Genomic DNA, 15,953 nt, shown 5'->3' on the forward strand with positions numbered 1-15,953 from the left:
GTTCCTGTGGTTTCCATGAAACAACAGCTTCTCATCTTAGCCAAGCCCATCCGCCACGCTCAAGATGGCGTCGCTTCCTGCGAGAACCTAGCGCTGCCTCGGCCCAGTTCGCGCGAGAGCTGCCGGCGCGTCGAGATGGAGCCAGGCGGCGGCGGCGGCGGCGGCGGCGGAGGTCCGGGCTTGCTGATTGTCAACAACAAGCAACGGGGCGCGGGGCTCGGGCTGGCGGCGCCGGCGACGCCGGGGGTGAAGGGCCGAGAGCCCAACCGCAACCAGCGCAAGGACTCGGAGGTCAGGCGGGGCGGCGAGGGGCTCCGGGTGGGGGGAAGGACGTGTCCTCGCCCACTCGCCGCTTCCTACCGAAGTCTCAAGGAGCCGGGAGGAGGGAGGGAGGGAGGGAGGGAGGGGCTTCCTCTGGGTGACTCCGGCTTCCCTCACCTGTCGGGCCTTGCATGTCACCAGCGGTTTAAAAATAGAGATGAAGGGCGGGGGGGGGGCGTCGGGATGTCCCTGCGCTGACAGTGGACGTGCAGTGTTTAGTCTCCACCCAAGCCTTGGCTTCCCTCCCCTCCTCTACTCACGCGAAGCCATTTCCCAAATAAAGGCTCTTTCCCATCCCCATCACGAAGAGGAGCCTGCCATGGTCACAAGGCAGCTGCTTCCTCCTCCTGCAAAAAGTGCAACTTTGGGGAAAACCCTCCCCATCCTTTTGCCTTTTTAAAAGGTGTTTGCAGCGCAGAAGCTTGCTCACAAGTAAGCTGCCCTGTGCCCAAGGGCTCTTACGCTCGAGTAAGGGTTGCCTGTAGGGTGACAACCCGGAAGATTATAAATCGGCAGTCCTATCTGTACACATTTACTTGGGAGTTAAGTTCCGTGGGTTTTGTAACTCTGAACAGATCTTGTCCAGGTTGCACGGCAGTCTGCGAAACTTGAGTTCCAGGCAAGCCTTAAAAGTGCGAAGTTGCCGAGCAATGTGGCAAAGCAGGTTTCAGGGAGAGGAGCATTGCCGTAGTCATCTGCAAGTTACCATAGTAACAGTGAAGCTGCGTGGGGAAAGTCGAGAGCCCTTTCATGCTGAGCCTAAGTTTTATTTTAAACTGTCCTCTTCACCCAGGGTTATTCGGAATCTCCAGATTTTGAGTTTGAGTATGCAGACACAGACAAGTGGGCTGCTGAGCTGTCAGGTAAACTGTGAACTGCTTTACTCTAATATTGTGCTTTGTTTTGAAACAGTTTCATTTTATTATAATGGATGTTGCTACAAAGTAAAAATCAAGCCTATGTGAAAATTCAACGGATTTGTTTGAGTTGCTGCTTCCTATATTCATTGTTAGTTGCTTTCCGGTTTTATCTTGTGATTACCGCTGTGTGAGGAAAGTTGTTTCGAGTGGAAGTGATATCCACATAAAAGCTCTGTTTATATTTTCTGATCCACCCTGGATAATTTTTTAATGAAGAGCAAGTTAGAGGTGTTCTAAATAAAAAAATAATTCTGCTATAAATAAATAGTGTGTCTTAGATTTTGCTTTAAGTATACATATGTACTTTTGAATATTCAGTCAATATTATGTGTTCCTATTTTACTTCAATAGGAGAGATGTGCAGACATTGCCCAGATTCATCTATCATGTTCCGCTTGTAAAACCCAGTGCAAGGACAACTGCTAGAGCAGTGGGGCTTTTCCACCTCCACTGTGAGCCCCCTGCACCTTCCCAAATTCACTCAGAAAGGTATCCAGTAATAGGAGATATCCAGTAACAGTGCAGGGAGGGAGGAGAGGAAAGATGGTTCCATCAGGCAAGCAGAAATCCTTTCACTGATGGAACAATTTCCTTAGCACTATGCAGAATCCTACCCATTAGGCTTAACCATTGCTTGTTTCTGTAACTACAGTTAAGTGTTGCTTACACCTGAATACCTACATCATGGTTAAGGGTTGTCTGCAAACTACTTATGTTAAGTCATGAGTCTGAAGTAGGTTTGTAAACCATGTTTTGTATTAACCATGGTACATCTACATCAATCAGTTTAGTTCTCCCTGCATCTCCAGGATCTTCCCTTGCAAAGTTATGAGCAGGCCTCATTGGTGTGGTTCCCACCCTACAGGGGCAGGGCTTAGCTTGAGAAAGCTCACCCATGGTAGCAATTTTCAAATAATGCCATCTTCTCCAACACTCTGTGTTATGAACATTCTTCCACTTGTCATGACAAATAGCTGTCTCCAGTCCTGTTGCTTTAAACCGTGCTCAGGTATTGTATAACATATAACTTGGTTTTGTGTATTTATTATCTCATGGCAGAACTGTACAGTTACACTGAAGGTCCGGAATTCCAGCTCAACAGAAAATGCTTTGAGGAAGATTTTAGACTGCATGGTAAGAGTGATGTATTGTCTGTTTGCTGTGAAAATGTCTTGTAGAGTTGCTTTGTGTGTGCACTAGAAGTTGGTCTTTGTGTGCTCAAAATGTAAGATCTTTCTCTTTGTGATAGAAATAAAATACCAAAGGATTGATTGCTAAATCAAGTATGTTCTTACATCTTTCCATGAAACTTTGCTTTTATTTTAATCTATTATTATTATTATTATTATTAATTTGTATACCTCCCTTCATCCAAAGATAAAACATAAAAATACAAAACATGAGCACAAAATACATACGGTAATAAAGAACCCCCAAACAAACCAATAACACCCCTCCAAACCAATGACACATTTAAAAAGGTATAGAATGTTTCAACAGCCATAGCCCTGGTTATAGAGAAACCTTTTCATCTGGTGCCTAAAGGTATGTAATGAAGGCTTCAGGCAAACCTCTCCATGGAGAGCATTCCACAAATGGAGAGCCACTGCAGAAAAGGTTCATTCTCATGTTTCCACCCTGGACCTCTCATGGAGGAGGCAAACAAAGAAGGGCCTCAGGTGATGATTGCAGGGTCTGGTATTGTGGTCCTGAGCCATTTAATAGTTTGTATTTTAAGCAAATCTTGAGTTTTTGGAAGCAATGGAAGGTATTTAAGGTAAATGAGAGGGCCTGATATCATAGCATAGGATCCTTATTTATGAATTTTCTGAATGTTCTAGTGTTCCAGTCTGAAGGGTGCTTACCACAGCTTTTAACTCATAAGAATTGTAAGGGCTTTTGGGTTCTTATGAATTCAGCCTCCCAGACTCTTCTAAAGCAAAGTTGCCCTGTGACTTGTGAGGCTAAAGCTCCCTGATCTTAGAGGGTCTGTTTTGTAGTTTCAGAAAGCAGCCTTATATCAAACTGTTTGACTTTACAGTGCTGGATAAAAAATGGACAGAGTTGGACACCGATCAACATCGTACCCATGCCATGAGGCTTCTTGATGGCCTTGAAGTCACTGCTCGGGAGAAAAGACTGAGGGTAGCCCGAGCCATCCTCTATGTTGCACAAGGTATACCTTTATTACTGCCAGAGGAAATTCTCAGTTATGAAATGTTTGCTAGTTGCTGTGTAATGTCTTCATGGCATATTTATTAACATGGTACTTGAATGAAACCAAGCCTGTTTTTTGAAAAAGAAAGAAAGAACAGAGATGAAGGAAATTTGTTTGTTACTACCTTTATTGCATAAATGACTGAGAGCAGTATCCTACTAAATAGATCCACTAGTGCAGAGATTTCCACTTGTACAATGAAACCTCCTCCCTCTCTACCATATATGTGTGCCAAATCTGTTCCAGAGAGTTGAGGAGAAACCCAGAACAGATTTAGGAGGTATGCAAGGAGAGGAGAGGATGGAGAACTTCTGTTGTACAAGCAAAAATCCTTGCACTAGCAGATCTCTTTAGTTGGATACCACCCTAACTCAGTTTCATTTTTATTTTTAGTTGTTTGGGGCTAGATTCTAGACTTACAGTCACTTTTCATAGTAAACCAAGATGGTTGTCCATCTTTGCTCATAGTGTGCCTGAACATCAGAGCTGACAGAGACAACAGTTTGTAGTTGACTATCACATATGTAGATATAATTAACCTGAGTAGTTGCTATTATTATCATCATCAAAGTTATATCCCACCCTTCCACTCAAAGGAGCCCAGGGCAGCAAGCGCACAAATAATGAAACAGTTTAAACATTTAAAAGCAATTCCAATTGAAATGCAACCTGTAAAAGGCTTGTTGAAAGAAGAAGGTGCCAAAAAGACAACAGAGGTGGTCCCTGTGTAATATTTAATGGAAGGGAATTCCAAAGACTGGGTGCCACATCACAAAAGATCTGATTCCTATATTTTGCAGAATGGACTGACCCCCATGCTCAGTTAGTTATCTGCATGAGGCCCTCACCTACAGAGCAGTTATTTGTTGGGTAAATAAGGGGCAAGACGATCTTTCAGGTATCCTGGTCCCAAGCTGTATAGGGCTTTATGCACCAAAACCAACACCCTGAACTTAGCCCAGTAACTAATTGGCAGCCAGTGCAGTTCTTTTAGCAGCTATGTAACATGGTGGCAGTAGCCTGCCACAGTGAGCAGTCGAGCCATCTCATTTTGCACTACCTGCAGCTTCAGGACTAACTTCAAGGGTTGCCCTGCATAGAAAACATTGCATTAATTCAGCCTGCAGATTACCAGCACATGGGTGACAGTGGCCCAGTCCTGAAATGGCCATAGATGTCGTATTGGCCAAAACCGGTAGAAGGCACTCCTGGCCACTCCTGGCCACTTGGGCCTCTACTGACAACTATGGATCTGGGAGCACTCCTGGATGAGCCTGCTCTTTAAGTGGGAGTACAACCCTATCCAAAGTAGGGAGTTGGCCAATTATTAAGAACCTGCCACCCAAAACACTTCCATCTTGCCAGGATTCAAAGTCAGTTTGTTGGCCCTCATCCAGCCCACCACCAAGTCCAGGCAGTGGTCCAGAGCTTGCATGGTCTCCATATTAGTACAGATGCATGATATTGCATTAGTGACATATTTCCATTGCACCAAATATTCAGGCAACAGAGGTTGTTAGGTGGGATTATCCCTTGAGATGTTGGTGTGATCAAGTGCCATCAAGTCCCACTGGAAGCCATGTTTCATTTTATAATTGTGTAACACTCTTGTTCTCTGTCCTGCAGCAGGTTCCAGATGCTGCAGGAAGCTGACATTCTAGCCGGTTGTTTTCATAGTACTGTATTATAATTTTTGTGTTATTTTAATTTTGTGAATTCTCTGCCCTTAGGCATAAGAATCAGGAAAAACATATCAGTTATGAAGAACAACAACATGCTTTATCTGTAAAATGGAGAGCAAATTGGTATGATTTTTGTTTTTGTGGCTGCAGGCACATTTGATGAGTGCAGCTCTGAAGCTGAAGTTCAGTCCTGGATGCGATACAACATTTTCCTTCTGCTTGAAGTTGGCACATTCAATGCTTTGGTGGAACTTTTGAACATGGAAATTGAGTGAGTTCCATGTTGCTGCAGAGTTGGGCCTCTAAGAGGAATGTAGGCTGTTTAGATAGCCTGGTTATGATCTGCCCCACCAGAGTATATATTTTTACAGCTTGTGAATGATCAGATGCCAGATTCATTCTGGTATTCATCCAATTTTTATCTGATTCCATAGAAAGCCCTAGAGTTTAGGACTGGAGTATTAAGGCAGTAGGGTAACACTGCAAGTTCTTCACCTACCTTTCCAGTATCTGATTAAGAAATGCTATCTTTCTGGTAATGGAAATAAAACAAGTAATCTAGAATAATTTGATTTTTAATTATTCATTTATAATAATTGTATTAATATTATTAATGATACTATATTATAATACTTTGTAGTGCCAAACAAGAATCACTTACTTTTGAGGATGGCGTTGTTGTTCTTGCAGCTAAAAACTAAACACGGATTGATAGAAAGATTAGTATATACTGGACTCAGATGAATGCCTCTCTAGCCCACTCCTTTGATCTCAGTAGGATCAAAAATATTCCTACTCGGTTATCTAAAAAAAAAGGAACACAAAGTTGTTATAGAATGTCTAGTAATTTGGTTCTATGGAGCAGATGCTTCTCTCGTAGTTGAATTCAGTCCAGTTTGTAAGATCTCAAAGCAACTGTTTTGGGCAGCTGCTGTTGGATATGTAAAGGAATTAGAGCATGTGCAGAGTGGTGCCTAGCTGCAGAGAAAGACCACAGGATATGCAAACTGTACGCTGCTGTTTTCATGTTATAATCTTAATGTGTAAAAAAAGCCTTTGATCCCAGATTGTAGGCAGCAAGAGCTAAGTTGGTGTTGCTTCTTTTCTCTTAGCAACAGTGCTGCCTGCAGCAGTGCTGTGAGGAAGCCTGCCATCTCCCTGGCTGACAGCACCGATCTGAGGTGAGGAATATTGGCATATAGGCCACAGGTGTGATGAGATTTCCCTGTGAAGGACTCATGAGTTTAAAAGAATGCTTTGCTTTCCTTTCCTCCGCAGCCTTTCCTCTATTTGCATATTCTCTTGTGTTTTTTTGAAATATGGCATTTAGAGGTGGAAAGGACCTTTTACACCATATAGTGCAACTACAGCATAGCCTTCCGGCAGGGGTGGTAATATTTTTTCAGCCTGAGGGTCACATGCCAATAGTGGACAGGACAGAGGAAAAAGTGGGCAGAGCAACTAATGTGAATTTGTATACCTTTGTATACCAGGCAGTTTCCTCACACACATCCCTCTGTCTTCCATCCAGGCAAGCAAGAAGCATGATCAGAGTTCAAGGGACATATTCCAGCTAGGCAAAACACTTAAGGAGAGGCCAGATGAGGGGTATGGCTAAGGAAGAGACTTGAGTACCTGACAGAGAGGCCTGAGAAACGGCATGTGGCCTCAGGTCTGAGGTTGCCCATCCCTGCTTTCAGTATCTACTTGAATACTTCTCTGACATTTGTGCAAGAATGAGATTTATAGATTTGATGCAGCATACTGTTGTGCCTTAAGTTGTCTGCATTGATCTAATGGACTTGGGTGTGTGTATGAAAAGATAGGTAACCAAACCCAACGCAGCTTTGAATAGAGTATGTTAGGAAGAAACACTGTGTACAGTGGTACCTCGGGTTACATATGCTTCAGGTTACATACGCTTCAGGTTACAGACTCCGCTAACCCAGAAATAGTGCTTCAGGTTAAGAACTTTGCTTCAGGATGACAACAGTAATCGTGCTCTGGTGGCGCGGCGGCAGCAGGAGGCCCCATTAGCTAAAGTGGTGCTTCAGGTTAAGAACAGTTTCAGGTTAAGTACGGACCTCCAGAACGAATTAAGTACTTAACCTGAGGTACCACTGTACTAGCTAACACTGTGTGCTAGTGGCGGTGCACAGTATAATCACCTCATCTGTAGTGAAACCTCTATAGCTGGAAAATGGCGAGTTCTTCCAGGAGATGCTTGTGGTTTATGTAAAGATACACCCACTAGAAATACAGGTTGCTAAGCAACAGTCACCTTGGCAATATAGACTGGGAGCAGGAGGAAAATGCTGTCTTCTTTCAGTAAAACTTGTCATCTTCTCGTTGTGCCAAGCATATAATGTTGCTACTTCTGATGAAGCCGGGGGGGGGGGGGATCACTTGTGCACACTTTGCTAGTCTAGCCCCCTCTCTCCTACCCCTGCAGTTTTGAATAAGCTGAGCCATATTGTCAGAGTTTGCCTTTCTAACCTGCTTGGTCTTTGCAATCCATTTTTGCAGGGTGCTGCTGAATATTATGTACCTTATCGTAGAGACTGTCCGTCAGGAATGTGAAGGAGACAAGCCTGAGTGGAAGACCATGAGACAGACCTTTAGAGCAGAACTAGGTAAGGATTCTGTTGCTGCCCATTTTGTGTTTGTTAAGGCTGTTTTATAAGTCTCTTGATTTGAAGTAGGTATCAGTAAGCCAGTAAGGTGCAATTACTTTGTTGCAAAAAAAACTGCCTAGCCAGGTGTGGAAAGGTATCTTTTTTCATTTGAGCTAAATGGGCAGGATGTTTAGAACTCAGCTGAATCAGGGACAGTGTATACATAGACGAGAAGAAATACAGTGGTTATGGACAATATAACGGCTATTATGTTGGACCTACTAGTGAATTGACGGCAGAGGATGGGGTTGGAATATATACAGCTGATGGGGTTGGAATATATACAGCTAGAACTGAGGCATCTGCATGTAACAAGGCCATCGCCAATGTATTGCCTTTCAGGGGCACCTCTGTATAACAATGAGCCATTTTCCGTGATGCTCTTTGGAATGGTGACCAAATTCTGCAGTGGCCATGCCCCACACTTCCCTATGAAGAAGGTGTTGCTGTTGCTCTGGAAGACTGTCCTGGTAAGAGGTTGTTGCCTATGAATAATTGGTCTTTTAACAGATTGCTTCTTTTGCTGTAACTAAAAACTCTGTCCCCTTGGGATATAACCAGGATTATACAAAGTGATGTGGTGCTGCTGTTTTAATTTCTTGACTGAGATCAGTTCAGAGACAAGCATCCTTAGCGTTTAAGCTGTAGGATGTGCATAGGTCCGGAGTCCTTTTTATTATTAAAAGCTCTGTTGTAGCTAACCAATAAATGTAAACCACTACAAGGACGTCTGCTTGTTGTATGATAATATCCTAGGTTGAGTTTGTCACCACCATTGAAAAATCTTGTGGAAACTTTGCAATACACAGCAGTGGAGTTTTGGGGGTGGGGATATTATACCCACAGGCACAGGACCAGTCTCTTTTCATGCACTGTGCAGTACACCTACAAGCTATGAACAGTGCTGGGTTGAAGCAGGATCTTAGATAGTGACTTGGGAAAAAAATCCCTTGCTGATCTTTTCCATCACTGTTGACAAAACAGACACACAGGAGAGCTGCTCTGTAATTTGTTGGGCTTATTCAACTCCTTTCATATATGTCCTGATAATGCCATTTGGTACATCCCTGTAGCAGTGCTGCTGGTTTCTTATGCTGGTTGCTAGCTGAGTCTGGGTATCCTCAGGGCTTTTCGATTGCTTGAAAATAGCAGATGGCATCATGGATCCAAGCCTGAGCAAATCAAGCTGCCATTGACACATTGGAAGGAAAATCATTATTAATATGAAATGAGGCTTCTGGGTTGTTTTGTTTAAATTAACAAATTTATAGATATTTTGAAACTCGGAAGAAAGAGATGAATATTTTCTTGCTAACTAAAGTATCTTAGGAAGAGGTTCAGTTTACATGGGAATCCTAGGACTGACAAAGAAGCACACTTGCTGGCCTAAATTTGCAAACCAGGCAGTCCATAATTTTATTTAATTATGAAATGTTTATCCCACCACACCAAAATGTTTTAATTTTTCATATTTAAATAAACGATTTCTGGATATTGACTAGAAAAGTATCCCAGGTTAGTTAATAAAGGGACTTGCAGTGCACTAATGCATAATCTTTTTTAAAAGAGCACAGAAATAAAAGAAGTTATTTTAGTTGGTGACAGAATGAAACTCGTACTGCATACATTTGGCTTGCTTTTTCTTTTTCTTTTTGAACTGCTGAAATGTATAGTTTAAAGACGGTGGTGCTACAACTAGGATGCTATAATATAATATAATCCATTTGTGGATGATAAGGACATATTTTTCAGCTGTTTAAAACTAAATGATCATGAAATCAATAAAGTGCAATGTTGTTGCTAGTTTTCAAAGGACCTACTTCTCTGATCAGTACAGTGTGGTCCAGCTGCCACTCAGCTAAACACACCTATTTCAGATAAGCCTACCTGGCTTTTCCAGAGTTCTTGGTGTTCCTCTGGCTGTTTGGTATCTGCCGAGTAAAGAGCATAATAGTACAGATACCACAGACAGGTATCATATGCTACTGTTTAACCTAAGGTGGTCTTTCCCTGTCAGTGAGTGGATGAGAATTGCCTGGAAGTCGCATGCAAGCCCCTCTGAACTTATTGAAGAAAGAGAAGGATATGTTAAATACAGTGGTACCTTGGTTTGTGAATGTAATCCATTCCAGAAGACCGTTCGAGTTCTGAAACGTTCAAAAATCGAAAACTCAATAGCCAACAGCTAGGCCTCAGGATCTTGCACTCAGCAGAAGCCGCATGGCATGTTCGACTTCCAAGGCATGTTGGAAAACCAAAATGTTCATCAACGGAGATGTTCAAAAGCCGAGATACCACCGTATGTGTGTCTGCTAGGAATGTGGAGCTCTCAGCTTCATGTATGAATGTCTTTAGCTTCATTTGTTTGAAAGTTAGCTGTGAAAATGTGTCATATGAGCACAAAGACAGGTTTAAAATGCTATGTTTTTTGGTCTCTGCTATGCCTTCCCATATACACAAATTGTTCTTTGAAGAATGATGGTCATTCCTATAACTGCAGCAAATCCTCCGTCTTGGTTTACCTTCAACAAATTGGTTTTTGAAGGGTTTATGAGTGACCAAAGAGATAATGGAAGTGAATGACCTACAATTATCCTCTTGCCGTAGTGCACCCTTGGAGGATTTGAGGAACTCCAGGATATGAAAGCAGAGAAAAGGGAGATGTTGGGGCTCCCCCCACTTCCTGAGGATAGTATAAAAGTGATTCGCAACATGAGGGCTGCCTCCCCTCCAGCATCTGCTTCTGATTTGATTGAGCAGCAGCAAAAACGGGGTCGTCGAGAGCACAAGGTAAGTCAGGGTACAATCTGGGTGGGACGTAATCTTCTTTTGTTTAGGAAGACACTGAACATAAGGAGAAGGCAGACTATAACATCATTTGCTGTGTGTGTATTCTTCCAGGCTCTTATTAAACAGGATAACTTAGATGCCTTCAATGAGCGAGATCCCTACAAAGCTGATGACTCCCGGGAAGAAGAGGAGGAGAATGATGATGACAATAGTCTTGAGGGAGAGACATTCCCTCTTGAAAGAGATGAAGTGATGCCCCCTCCTATCCAGCACCCACCGACTGACCGACTGACTTGCCCAAAAGGTTTGCCTTGGGCACCCAAGGTCAGGTGAGCACCTATACAGGATTGTTGTATTTAAAGAAAATCCCAGAACTGGAAGGCTCTCATCTTCAGCCTCAAACCAGTGCTCACCTACTTGGTTAGTGCGCCTAATAGATTACTGAATGTGGTAACTATAACGAAATACATGCTCTGGCTTCTCTCATTGACGTTGTGATGATGTTTGGGAGCCTTGATGTCTTTGAGGATGCTTGAGATCAGAAGAGCCACTCTCATTTTTTTGTGTCTAGCATAGAAAGGAAATTCATCTCTCCAGGGCTTTGTGGTGAATGAAATATGCAATAATCTTGAGGAGCCCTAAAGTTCTGTCTGAATTTGATTCTCTTCTTTTTTCTTCAGAGAAAAAGACATTGAGATGTTTCTGGAATCAAGTCGGAGCAAATTCATTGGCTACACCTTGGGAAGGTGAGTTAATGGAGCCCCAAATTTGTTGCCTTTTGTGCTTAGCTTGTTTGTAGGGGATCTCTTCTTACTATGCAGTTAATGTGTTGGGTAACTGGCAGCACAGACTTTTTCCTGAAAAAAGTAAAGACATCAAGCTGTTCAGGTTTTGTTATTTTTTTTTAAGCATTCACATAATTGTTTCTCATCCTGTGTTAAGCCACTACTGTGATACTGTTCGGACACTGAGTTTCTGCTGCCCATCTTGTCAGCTCCTGAAATCTCAGGAGGTCTGTGAATGCAATCATACATGCATCTCAAAACTATAAATGCAGCTATAATGCAAAACTATAAATGCAGCTATAATGCAATCATACATGCATCTCAAAATTATAAATGCAGCTATAATGTTTTTTTAAGCATTAAGGTGTGCCGGTATACACAAACACACACGCAATATTGCTATGGACAGATGAAGAATAGGACCAGGAAAAGACTTAGGACACCCACCATGTGTAGAGTTGCTAAATAAATTAGCATATCAAGTGGTAACAGACATTTTCCAGGCTTTCGGCTGGTACAACTAAAAGCTTAATAGGAATGGTGAAAACCTGCTACACTAAGTCACAAAACCATATTGCAGAGGGTACATATGAACTACAGATTGAATCCAGATAACCAAACTTTTTCCAAGTCTAAGAAATAATAATTCTTTATTATGTATTAGTGCTTCATTTTAATAGGAAAACAAATCTTAGGTTTTAGATAAATCCAATTAGATCCTCCTATTTATTTCAGGTTCTGTTCCTGATGCATAACTAATTACACAAACTGAACATTCTTAAAAATCTAGCATGCTTTTATATTTTAAAATTGAGAGGAAGGTTCCTATAATTTCCAAGCATTCCTGTTTTTCAGGTTGCTAGTAGCCTGAGAGAATCATATCTGAACTTACTAATGAACAATTTTTATTGGCTCAATAGGAGCAGGAAGCTCTTGCACAAATGAAAGAGATTTTTTTCTTAGACAATTTATCAGGACATGCCTAGCAGGTATTGTAAGCTGCCCTGTGATCCTCAGATGACGGGTGGTATAGAAATTTAATTAAAAAATAAAATAAAAAGGTGCTGTTTGAAAGTATTACAGAGAGAAGAGTGAAATCCCTTAATCAGATTGACTAGCTTTCTGTTCACAATTTTACCAAAATAGCTCATTTGTATCACTTATGATATTTACTGGCTGACTGGTTTTGCTTTCACCCCCTCTAGTGACACTAACACAGTCGTGGGGCTGCCTAGACCCATTCATGAGAGCATCAAAACTCTTAAGCTGGTGAGTACTCACTGTGTGGACTTCTTAATTTGCATGTGTAGAAGACATCTCATCTAATTGGTTACTGCTTGTCCAGGCTAAGAAATATATCCTAAGCAGGAAAAGTGCTTGAATTTATCGTGCTGCCAAGATGATGAGGTTAACTTTCTCTGCCTGGTCTCTTTATAGCACAAATATACATCTATTGCTGAGATTCAAGTACAAATGGAAGAAGAGTATCTGCGTTCTCCCTTGTCAGGGGTAAGTATCAGAGGGCAAATGTTCAAAAGGGGGAAGATGTGGTTTAGAAAGCATGCGCATGAAGAAGTGGAAGGAGAAAAGTGTGAATCTCTAGTTTGGAACTGGACATTTGGCTGATCTTTGCTATCTGCATATGCTGTGAGTTGGTCAAAGAGTTGATCCCTCCTGATTCCTAACCTGCAAATCAGATTATTGGCTTTGGGTCATGAGAACTCTGCCCATGAGACACTCTTATTGGAAAGAGAGACTTAGGATCCAACCCTTATGTGGTATGATGCTGTGCAGCTGCCTCTGGAAGGAGTTCTTTATTAAGGAAAGTTTTGCTGAGTTTCTGGATGAATGCTCTGAATATTCCGACTAACTTAGCATGCACTTGAGGTTGGAATGAATGATGCTATTATCTCCTTGTGTTAATAAAGGGGGAAGAGGAGGTTGAACAAGTTCCTGCAGAAATCTTGTACCAGGGTCTACTTCCTAGCCTGCCACAGTACATGGTGAGTTACCGTTTCCTCCTAATGTTCATTCCCAAAGCTTCAGCACACCCTTTTCCCATTTCTTAAACTCTAGACTCGGTTTGCATTTCACTGCTGGCTTATGCAAACTCCCATTCTGATATATATCTTCTTTGCTTGCCAGTATGTGACAAGCTATTTCCTTCGATGTTTCATGTTCATCTCTTCCCGTTATCTGTGTTTTTGAGTTTCCTTCTCCTCTTTCCTGTTCTTTGGCACTTCTGAAAGCCTTCTTTGCTTCACTCAACTTTCACCCACAGATTGCCTTGCTGAAGATCCTGCTGGCTGCAGCACCCACCTCCAAGGCCAAGACCGATTCCATTAACATCCTAGCAGATGTTTTGCCAGAGGAGATGCCGTGAGTCTTATTCTTAGAGGGAAAGCATATGGTGAATGAAGGGCAAAGGCAATGAATGGATGTTTACTTGACATTCAGTGGTTGGGCGTTGAATGGGCAGGCTGACATTTATTTGTATATTTAGACATTCCTTTCCTGCTGTTCTTTATAAAAAAAATTCAAATGCTTTTCATATGATGGAACATTTGATTGTCTTGAACCTTGCAAAATGATGTGTGCAGCCTAGAATTAAGAGATCTGGTAGCAGAGAAAAGAAGTGTTTGGACTGAACCTGGAAAGCTGTTTTAAAATGGGTCTCCTTAGAAATAGCAGGCCTCTTAAGTATGGAGAGGGATGTTAAGTTAGCAATCTCTTGAGAAGCTTCAAGGCAGCTTAAGTGGTGATGCTCGTGCTTCAATAGAAGACCTTTTTTTCCTGAATTTGAATGTGTCATTAATACATGCACAGTACATCTCCATGTCTGGAGCAACAGAGATTTCATAAGACTGGTAAATAGGTTCTGCCACATAGCATATATGGGTTCAAGGCAGTACTTTTTTCTTTTAAACTTTTGTTCTGCACAGTACACCCTGAAGTGCTTATGTTGGCAAATGGAGCCACACACAGCTTGTTGAATTCTTCATTTTATTGACATATTAAACAGAGTCAGGAAGGGCTTGGAGAAAAGTATTGAGGAGTTGCCATCTCTTCCTTGATCACTCATATATTAACTAAAATTAAAGCAACCTTCTTCACTGGCCTATAGAAAAGAGAGACCATAAAGTGCTACTTAAAGGAGAATTGCCCTAAAATATAAATAATAGCATTAAGCACAGACAGATCTGCCCTACCACAGTCACCATCACAGGCCGTCGAAGCTAATACTGCTGCTTTGCCTTCCAGAACAACTGTGTTGCAGAGTATGAAACTAGGCGTTGATGTGAATAGGCACAAAGAAATAATTGTAAAGGCCATTTCTGCTGTTCTGCTTCTACTGCTTAAGCATTTTAAGCTAAACCATGTCTATCAGGTAAGCATGAAATGGCATGAGCAATCAGCATTGGAATTGGAAGAGAGATTGAAGTGAATCTGGAATTTGCTTGGCTAACCATTCTTATCACATCTGTTTCCTGCTCCAGTTTGAATACATGGCCCAGCACCTAGTGTTTGCCAACTGCATCCCCCTTATACTGAAATTCTTCAATCAAAACATCATGTCATATATCACTGCCAAGAACAGGTAGGTGGAATATCTCTAGCACACCTGTATCCCAAAATGCTATGACAGGAAATGTGACACACTATCTTTGCAGTGGGACACCTAGATGGTATCCGGATGGGATATCTAAGAATAACTAGTTATCCTCCACAATTTTAACTTGCAGAAAGGAAGATGTTTCATCCCACTGATAAACAAAAACCTGCTGAGAAATCATTCATCTCCACCAACACTACTACTTGTCTGTTAAATGGATAGCTTTAAAATGTGCTTCATGTAGATCCCATGGCCATGAGTATTACTGAACTCAACAGACACCATTGCCCTAGTGGACTAAAACATTACTAAGCAGTTGGTTGATCTGCTTATTTTTCTTGGCAGTAGGTAAGTATCTGGGATAGGCAGATATGGAAAGATGTGCATGCATGAAGCCTCTTGGTCGTTTCCAACTGAATAGCAGCGGGCGGAGATGATGTCACAATCATTTTTCTCATATGTTTGAACCTGGCAGGGGCAACCATTTTGGACACAGTATATTTGACTAGATAGGTCATCCATTCTGATCCATTTGGGGTGTTTTGTGTTTTTTAGCATCTCTGTTTTGGATTACCCATACTGTGTGGTGCATGAGCTGCCTGAGCTGACTGCAGAGAGTCTGGTGAGCTAAACTACCTGGACAGAAACATATATAGCTGAGGGATGGAGATGGCATTGTCAATAAGGGGCAATTTCTCACTTTCCTTACTTGGTAATATTTCCTTTGTTTTGCTTTTTTTCCTATAGGAAGCTGGAGACAACAATCAGTTTTGCTGGCGAAACCTGTTTTCCTGCATTAATCTACTTAGGATACTGAACAAATTAACAAAGTGGAAGCACTCGAGGACTATGGTGAGTAGAAGGGCCTCCTCTTCATAGTGCTGTGAAGGCTTTATTGAGCATGTACCATCCTTTTGGCCTTAAGCAAATGGATGGTGACCAAGGCACA

General features: G+C 42.0%; 1 protein-coding gene and 1 long non-coding RNA gene across 3 annotated transcripts in view; one reads left to right on the plus strand and one right to left on the minus strand.

The window, feature by feature from the left end:
- The window catches only part of STRIP1 (striatin interacting protein 1), a 19,297-nt gene continuing 3,344 nt past the window's right edge, over positions 1-15,953 (plus strand). The window contains exons 1-19 of one of the 2 annotated variants that reach the window (XM_081866389.1): positions 1-291; positions 1,115-1,184; positions 2,301-2,375; positions 3,283-3,417; positions 5,292-5,412; positions 6,254-6,322; positions 7,668-7,774; positions 8,159-8,286; positions 10,424-10,606; positions 10,718-10,935; positions 11,287-11,352; positions 12,597-12,660; positions 12,829-12,900; positions 13,320-13,394; positions 13,673-13,770; positions 14,653-14,779; positions 14,889-14,989; positions 15,560-15,626; positions 15,752-15,856. In XM_081866389.1, the coding sequence (XP_081722515.1) occupies positions 16-291; positions 1,115-1,184; positions 2,301-2,375; positions 3,283-3,417; positions 5,292-5,412; positions 6,254-6,322; positions 7,668-7,774; positions 8,159-8,286; positions 10,424-10,606; positions 10,718-10,935; positions 11,287-11,352; positions 12,597-12,660; positions 12,829-12,900; positions 13,320-13,394; positions 13,673-13,770; positions 14,653-14,779; positions 14,889-14,989; positions 15,560-15,626; positions 15,752-15,856 (2,157 nt within the window). In that variant the 5' untranslated portion in view covers positions 1-15. The remainder of the gene's footprint in view (positions 292-1,114; positions 1,185-2,300; positions 2,376-3,282; positions 3,418-5,291; positions 5,413-6,253; positions 6,323-7,667; positions 7,775-8,158; positions 8,287-10,423; positions 10,607-10,717; positions 10,936-11,286; positions 11,353-12,596; positions 12,661-12,828; positions 12,901-13,319; positions 13,395-13,672; positions 13,771-14,652; positions 14,780-14,888; positions 14,990-15,559; positions 15,627-15,751; positions 15,857-15,953) is intronic. The other variant, XM_081866390.1, reaches the window with a different exon arrangement.
- LOC309344179 overlaps positions 11,315-15,953 on the minus strand; it is an 18,362-nt gene continuing 13,723 nt past the window's right edge. Inside the window, exon 2 of the long non-coding RNA XR_014157642.1 lies at positions 11,315-11,463. This is a non-coding gene — a long non-coding RNA (uncharacterized lncRNA). The remainder of the gene's footprint in view (positions 11,464-15,953) is intronic.

This window comes from Podarcis erhardii (genome assembly GCF_964252035.2).
Source record: "Podarcis erhardii genome assembly, chromosome: 6".
NCBI classification, from domain to species: domain Eukaryota; kingdom Metazoa; phylum Chordata; class Lepidosauria; order Squamata; family Lacertidae; genus Podarcis; species Podarcis erhardii.